At 48.1% G+C, this 7,492-nt stretch overlaps 1 protein-coding gene across 1 annotated transcript; it reads left to right on the top strand.

Moving 5' to 3' along the window:
- The first annotated feature begins 6,188 nt into the window (after positions 1-6,188).
- LOC137366204 (histone H2AX-like) lies at positions 6,189-6,578 on the top strand. Its single transcript, XM_068028190.1, has one exon. It carries the CDS (start codon positions 6,189-6,191, stop codon positions 6,576-6,578), a length of 390 nt encoding a protein of 129 aa, XP_067884291.1.
- The last annotated feature ends 914 nt before the right edge of the window (positions 6,579-7,492 follow it).

Here is a 7,492-nt window from a genome sequence, read left to right on the forward strand (position 1 = left end):
CAAGAAGGAGATGAGGAGGAATTTCTTCTCATAGAGGGTTGTTAATCTTTGGAATTCTGCTCTCCAGAGGACTGTGGAGGCTGTGTCATTGAATATATTCAACGCAGCGATAGACAGGTTTTTGATCGACAACAGAGTCAATGGTTATCGGGGCAGGCAGGAAAGTGAAGTTATGGCCACAATCAGAACAGCCATGATCTTATTGAGTGGCAGAGCAGGCTTGATGGGCCAAATGGTCTCCTCCTGTCCTATTTCGTATCTTCTTATGTTCTTACACACACACACACACACACACACACACACACACACACACACACACACACACACACACACACACACACACACACACAACCAATGTGTGGCGGATCTAGAATTAATCCCACTTTCATACACAATACCAGTGACTGAAAGGTACAGAATTAATCCCACAGATAGATACAGTACCACCGACAGGTACAGAATGAATCCCATGCTCACCGTCAGCACACGGGATAGAAAGATACACGTGATTCCTACCCTCACATAACAATATCAGACTGAGTTACAGAATGATTTACACATTCATACTGGGCACCAATGACTGCGAATTAATTCATCCCACAATCACACACACTACTAAAGGCTGACAGATACAGAATTAATACCACACTCCTATGTAGTAGCAAAGACTGACACATACAAAATCATTCTCAAATACTCCTACAGTACCTGGCAGATTCAGTGACTGCCAAACTCACAAAAATCACCAGAGACTGACAGATAAAGAATGAACTCACACACACACTGAGATACTGACAGATATAGCTTGAATTCCACACATACAGAACCACTGACAGATTCAGACTAAGTCCCAAATCACATAACATTCCAGAGACTGACAGAATGAATCAAATACTCACACACAGTGCCACTGACAGAATGTATTCCACACTCACATACAATACCGAAGACTGCCAGATACAGAATGTATCTCACACTTACATAAAGTACCAGTGAGTGACAGGTACAGAATGAATCCCACATTCACACATGACGTTAGAGATGGACAGCCAAAAAACAATAAGACTGCCAGAATAGATAGAATTCACATCAAAATTCTAAAAAATGGCAGAGAAACACTCGACACAAATACATGTCTCATTTCCCTCATCCAGAAGGAGCAGAGCATGTCAGGGGACCTCCGCGATGCGGTAATTGTGATCATCTTTAAAAAAAGTTGACATGACCGACTGTGTTAACTATAGAGGGGTATCCCTGCTGTCCACCACAGGGAACGTCATCACAAGAGTCCTTCTCAACTGCCTCCTCCCCGTGGCTGAAGAGCTCCTACTGGAATCACAATGTGGATTCTGTCCATCAACAGGCACAGTGAACATAATCTTCACAGCAAGACAACTTCAAGAAAATGTAGGGAGCAGCAGCAACTTTTATACATGGCCTTCTCTGACCTGACAAAGGCCTTCGACTCTACCAACCGAGAGGGATTATGGAATGTCCTCCTCAAACATACTGCACTACGACATGCAAGCTGTAATCCTTGCCAATGGATCTATCACTGACCCAATCCGAGTGCAAACTGGGGTCAAGTAAGGCTGTGTCATCGGCACCAATGCTCTTTTCCATCTTCCTTGCCGCAACACTCCACCTCATCTCCTCACACTCAAACGCAGTACCTGACAGAGACAGAATGAATCCATACAGCACCAGAGACTGAGTTACCAAATTACATAAAACACTCAAACACAGTAGCCTAGACTAAAAATGAAATTAATTGCACACTCACATGCAATAGCAGAGACACAACGACACAGAATCAGTCAATAAGTGTCCTCCTAACAACAGCCAGGACATTTCCAGGAAGCTCCACACAGGGAGCAGCTCTTTCAATATAAACTGGGGCTGGAGAGAGTCTTTGTGCAATATACTTCCTGATTGCAGTACGGGGATTTGTGATTGGTTGCAAATATTTAATCTGATTGGATGGCGAAAGAGACTAAATGTCGAATTACAATATTAAATCGTTGGGACATCACTCCCAATCACCCAATCACAATCTTTACTTTCCCCCATCCCTCATTAGCATAGAGCTGTGGGATTGTCTATTTAATCCGTACTCGGAAGGGGTTTGGTTTATTTCTGTGTCTGAAATTGAAACTGAAGATGGTTGAGGAGAAGAAGAAAGCAGCTGCTAAGAAGGGCGCCAAGAAAACTGTGAGTAAACCATCAGCAAAGGGCGGTAAGAGGCGGAGAAAGTCGAGGAAGGAGAGTTACTCCATCTGCATCTACAAAGTGATGAAGCAGGTTCACCCCGACACCGGCATCTCCTCCAAGGCCATGAGCATCATGAACTCGTTTGTGAACGATATTTTCGAGCGCATCGCGGGTGAGGCTTCCCGCCTGGCCCATTACAACAAGCGCAGCACCATCAGCTCCCGGGAGATCCAGACCGCCGTACGCCTGCTGCTGCCCGGGGAGCTGGGCTGTATGACGCGAAGCCCACAGACAGCAGAGCCTCCCAGTCCTTCCTGTCATCTATCACAGAGGTCTTAGATGACAGCAGGAGGGAGGGACTGGACAAGCCGCTAACTCTGGACGAGCTGACAAACGCCGTCGAGTCTTTCGAGACGAGTAAAACTCCCGGGAGCGACGGCTTACCGGTCGAGTTGTACTCGGCCCTGTGGGACTGGGTCGGCCCAGACCTGCTGGAAGTATACGAGAGTATGCTCCTGGCCGGCAGCATGTCAGAATCCATGATAAAAGGCATCATCACCCTCATTTACAAGCAGAAGTGGGAGAGGGCAGAAATCAGAAATTGGCGGCCCATCTCACTGCTTGATGTTGATTACAAGATTCTGTCCAAAGTCATAGCCAGTAGAGTCAAGTCTGCTCTGGAGTTGGTGATTCACCCCGAACAGACCTGTACTGTACCCGGCAGGAAGATCTCTGATAGTCTCGCGCTACTCAGGGATACGATCGTCTACGTACGGGACAGGAGGGTGGACACCTGCCTCATCAGCCTGGACCAGGAGAAGGCTTTTGACAGGATATCGCACACCTACATGATGGACGTGCTTTCCAAAATGGGGTTTGGGGAGGGAATCTGCAATTGGATCCAACTGCTCTACACAAACATCAGTAGCGCAGTGGCAATCAACGGGTGGGAATATGAAAGTTTCCCGATCAAATCTGGAGTCAGACAGGGCTGTCCTCTGTCCCCGGTCCTGTTTGTTTGCTGTATTGAACCCTTTGCTGAGTCTATTAGGAAGGATGCGAGCATAAGAGGGGTGACAATCCCAGGCAGCGGAGGCACTCAGGTCAAAACCTCCCTGTACATGGATGACGTCGCCGCCTTCTGCTCGGATCCGCTGTCCGTGCGCAGACTGATGAGCATCTGCGACCAGTTCGAACTGGCCTCGGGAGCCAAAGTTAACCACGGCAAGAGCGAGGCCATGTTCTTTGGCAACTGGGCTGACCGATCCTTTGTCCCCTTCACCGTCAGGTCAGATTACCTGAAGGTGCTGGGGATATGGTTCGGAAGGGCCGGGGCGTGCACCAAAACATGGCAGGAGCGAGTAGCCAAGGTACGACAAAAGTTGGGCATGTGGGGGCAGCGATCTCTCTCCATTGTGGGTAAGAACCTGGTAATCAGGTGCGAGGCGCTCACGTTGTTGCTCTACGTGGCGCAGGTCTGGCCCATACCCCACTCCTGCGCCGTGGCAGTCACCCGAGCCATTTTCCGCTTCGTCTGGGGATCTAAAATGGACCGGGTCCGGAGGGACACGATGTTCAAATCTCTGGACATGGGCGGGAAAAATGTACCCAACGTGGCCCTCATCCTGATGACCACCTTCGTGTGCGGCTGCATCAAGCTATGTGTAGATCCCCAGTACGCAAACTCCAAGTGTCACTACGTGCTGAGGTTCTATCTGTCCCCGGTGTTGTGAAGGATGGGCCTGGTCACATTGCCGCGGAACGCACCATGCAGTTGGGTGGCGCCGTACCACCTATCCTTCGTGGAGCAGTTTCTGCGTAAAAACACCTTTGACAACCGGTCCATCAGGCAGTGGTCTGCACGGAATGTCCTCAAGGCGCTACGGGAAAAGGAAACGGTGGATCCTGTCGGATGGTTCCCCGAGCAGACCGTCAAAGTCATTTGGCGGAATGCCTCATCACCAGAACTTTCAAACAAGCACCAAGACGTAGCTTGGCTGGTGGTGAGAAGGGCCCTCCCCGTCAGATGCTTCATGCACACCCGAAGTCTCGCCCCCTCCGCACAGTGCCCCCGCGTTGGCTGTGGTGGGGAAGAGACGGTCGCCCACCTCCTCCTGGAATGTGCCTTTGCAAAGCAGGTGTGGAAAGAGATGCAGTGGTTTTTGTCAAGGTTCATCCCAAGCAGCTCTGTAACACAGGAGTCTGTGCTCTACGGGCTGTTCCCAGGGACGCACACCGAGACAAACATCAACTGCTGCTGGAGGACTATCAATTCGGTGAAAGACGCCCTTTGGTCTGCCCGAAACTTGCTGGTCTTCCAGCGCAAAGAGTTGCCCACCACCGAATGTTGCAGTCTGGCACATTCCAAGGTCCAGGACTACGTGCTGAGGGACGCACTAAAGCTTGGGGCAGCCGCAGCAAAGGCTCAATGGGGAAAGACCACAGTGTAAGGTTCCCCCACCAAGCTGGACTGAGGGGTTGGATCCATGGGAAACCCCTCGAACTGTATCGTTAATATTCTCAATTGCTGTAAATGTAAAACTGTAATTGACATGACAATTGTGAAACGGAAGGGTCGGGAAGATACTCATGACAGTATTGAAGGAAACTGATCTACTTTGTAATGTTTGTATTTTTTGGTGCTGTTTGGAAACTGTTTGGCAATGTAATTTTTACAGATTTTTATGAATAAAGTATATTTTGGAAATAAAAAAAAAGAGAAGAGGAAAGCAGCTGCTAAGAAGGGCGCCAAGAAAACTGTGAGTAAACCGTCAGCAAAGGGCGGCAAGAAGCGGAGAAAGTCGAGGAAGGAGAGTTACTCCATCGACATCTACGTAGTGATGAAGCAGGTTCACCCCGACACCGGCATCTCCTCCAAGGCCATGAGCATCATGAACTCGTTTGTGAACGATATTTTCGAGCGCATCGCGGGTGAGGCTTCACGCCTGGCCCATTACAACAAGCGCAGCACCATCAGCTCCCGGGAGATCCAGACCGCCGTGCGCCTGCTGCTGCCCGGGGAGCTGGTCAAGCACGCCGTGTCGGAAGGGACAAAGGCGGTGACCAAGTACACCAGCTCCAAGTAAAACTGCACAATGGACTGAATAACATCCCAAACACAACGGCTCTTTTAAGAGCCAACCACAATCTCTCTGAAAAAGCTGCATCCGAACATCTCTATGAAAACATTTTAAGACAATGTGGAACATAATAAATGTCCCACTGCTGTGTTTTTGTCTGCTGTCCCATAAACCGAACGAAAACCCATAATCCGCTCATCCGCCTTTACTTTTTTGCTTAAAGCTGTTATTGTGGTTTTGCACAGCCCCTGAATGACCGCATTAACAGCTGCTTTCAGCGGCAAGAGTCAGACATCAGTCCCTTCACTCTATTCCTGAAATGTGAACTGATTCATCATTTTATTAACAGTAACTCTCCGCACTGTAACAGCCCGGAATGGGATTATTACACAGCAGACTAAGGGCAGTTTGAGGACTCGATCCTGCTTCCTGTTTTCAGAGAAGGACACTGATTGAAGATAAACTGAATGTTTCCCTTCAGGGAAATGCTGTGAACAGGGATTTAGTGCCTCCCGGGACAGTTTGAAAGCAATTGTAGAAAGATCCACAATTTAAATAACATTTTAAACCCGCGTCTGTAATTCGTGACGGAAAAAGTTGAATAAAACAAAATAAAGAGAAGGGATTTAAAATATTTGACGAAGGATGACATTTATTTTAATCCGCTCCTTTCTGACAATGAAATTGGCAGTCTTTTTGAAATTGACAAATCTTCTGCTTCTGATGTTTTGGCGGTAAACCCCGCCCTCTTCTGTTGTCAGTGACCTGATTGGTGAAGAATATAGGCAAATGAGGTGAATTAAGTACCGGCCAATGGGGAGAGTTTTCAGTCTATAAGTAAAGTAAATGCGGCGGAAATTATCCATTCTTTGTGAAAGTATTTGCGAGATTGTGGAAATGTCTGGAAGAGGAAAGACCAGCGGCAAAGCTCGGGCCAAGGCCAAGTCTCGCTCCTCCCGGGCTGGATTGCAGTTCCCGGTGGGCCGTGTTCACAGGCTCTTGAGAAAGGGCAACTATGCTGAGCGTGTGGGTGCCGGAGCCCCGGTCTATCTGGCTGCTGTGCTCGAGTATCTGACCGCTGAAATCCTCGAGCTGGCTGGCAACGCGGCCCGAGACAACAAGAAGAGCCGCATCATCCCCAGACACCTGCAGTTGGCCGTCCGCAACGATGAGGAGCTCAACAAGTTGCTGGGGGGAGTGACCATCGCTCAGGGTGGGGTGCTGCCTAATATCCAGGCCGTGCTGCTGCCTAAGAAAACCAGCGCTCAGAGCTCCCAGAAAAAGTAAAGCGGCCAAAATGTCACCTAATAAACCAAAGGCTCTTTTCAGAGCCACCCACAGTCTCTGTGAAAGGGCTGATTACTGTCTGATTCCAGAATGCCAGTAACAGGACCGAATGAGAACTATTTCAAATGTTTAAGCATCTGTTTCAGTGATTTCTCACTGTCACCCCAAAGCCTGTCTAATTTATTACTTCCACACTGAGTGAGTTATTTGTCCCGTTACAGATTGCTGAATAGAGTCTTACCGCCATGTGCAGATAAGTAGACAAAAAATTACAGATTAAAACTTCGTAATATATATAATCCATCAAAAGCTTTTTTTATTCCGCTTTTATCAGCACAAAGTCCTGGCCCGATTTTACGAACGGCTTTAAACTAACGCCAGATTTACCATTAATTCGCTTCTTTCCGACACTGAAATTGACTGCTTTTTCGAATTCAAACTTTCTGCCAATTTAAGCCAGTGATTTGCTGTATTTTCTAATTCGAGGCTCGGCAATTGGTTAAGACATGTGAATGAGACGTGGGTGACCAATCAGAAGTGGGCTTTGGACAGCGCGGGCTCAAATTGCTGGAATTCCAGGTCCCTGAATGAATGAGCTGAAACTGATCAGTTTCACAAACCCTGTCAGTTTCAGTGCAGGAAACACCGTCTCGGGGGAAATAACATCACAAGTGGGTCTGGTTCCAGTGAACGATTTAACGGCTGCTGCAAAACTCCCGGATTCCCTCATTGCAGCGAAATCATTTTGAAATTCTATGAAAACAATGAGTGATTCTGGAGGAGTGATGTGGCTTTTCACTTAGGGCATGTGTCGACTGGGGAAATAACGAACTGGAGAGTCTCGGGCACTGTTTGCACAGCCCGTTTAGAAAATCAAATCCACTGCACATCCTTGCTGCAAATGAAATGTCAAA

This window comes from Heterodontus francisci, unplaced genomic scaffold (assembly GCF_036365525.1).
Source record: "Heterodontus francisci isolate sHetFra1 unplaced genomic scaffold, sHetFra1.hap1 HAP1_SCAFFOLD_255, whole genome shotgun sequence".
Lineage (NCBI taxonomy): Eukaryota > Metazoa > Chordata > Chondrichthyes > Heterodontiformes > Heterodontidae > Heterodontus > Heterodontus francisci.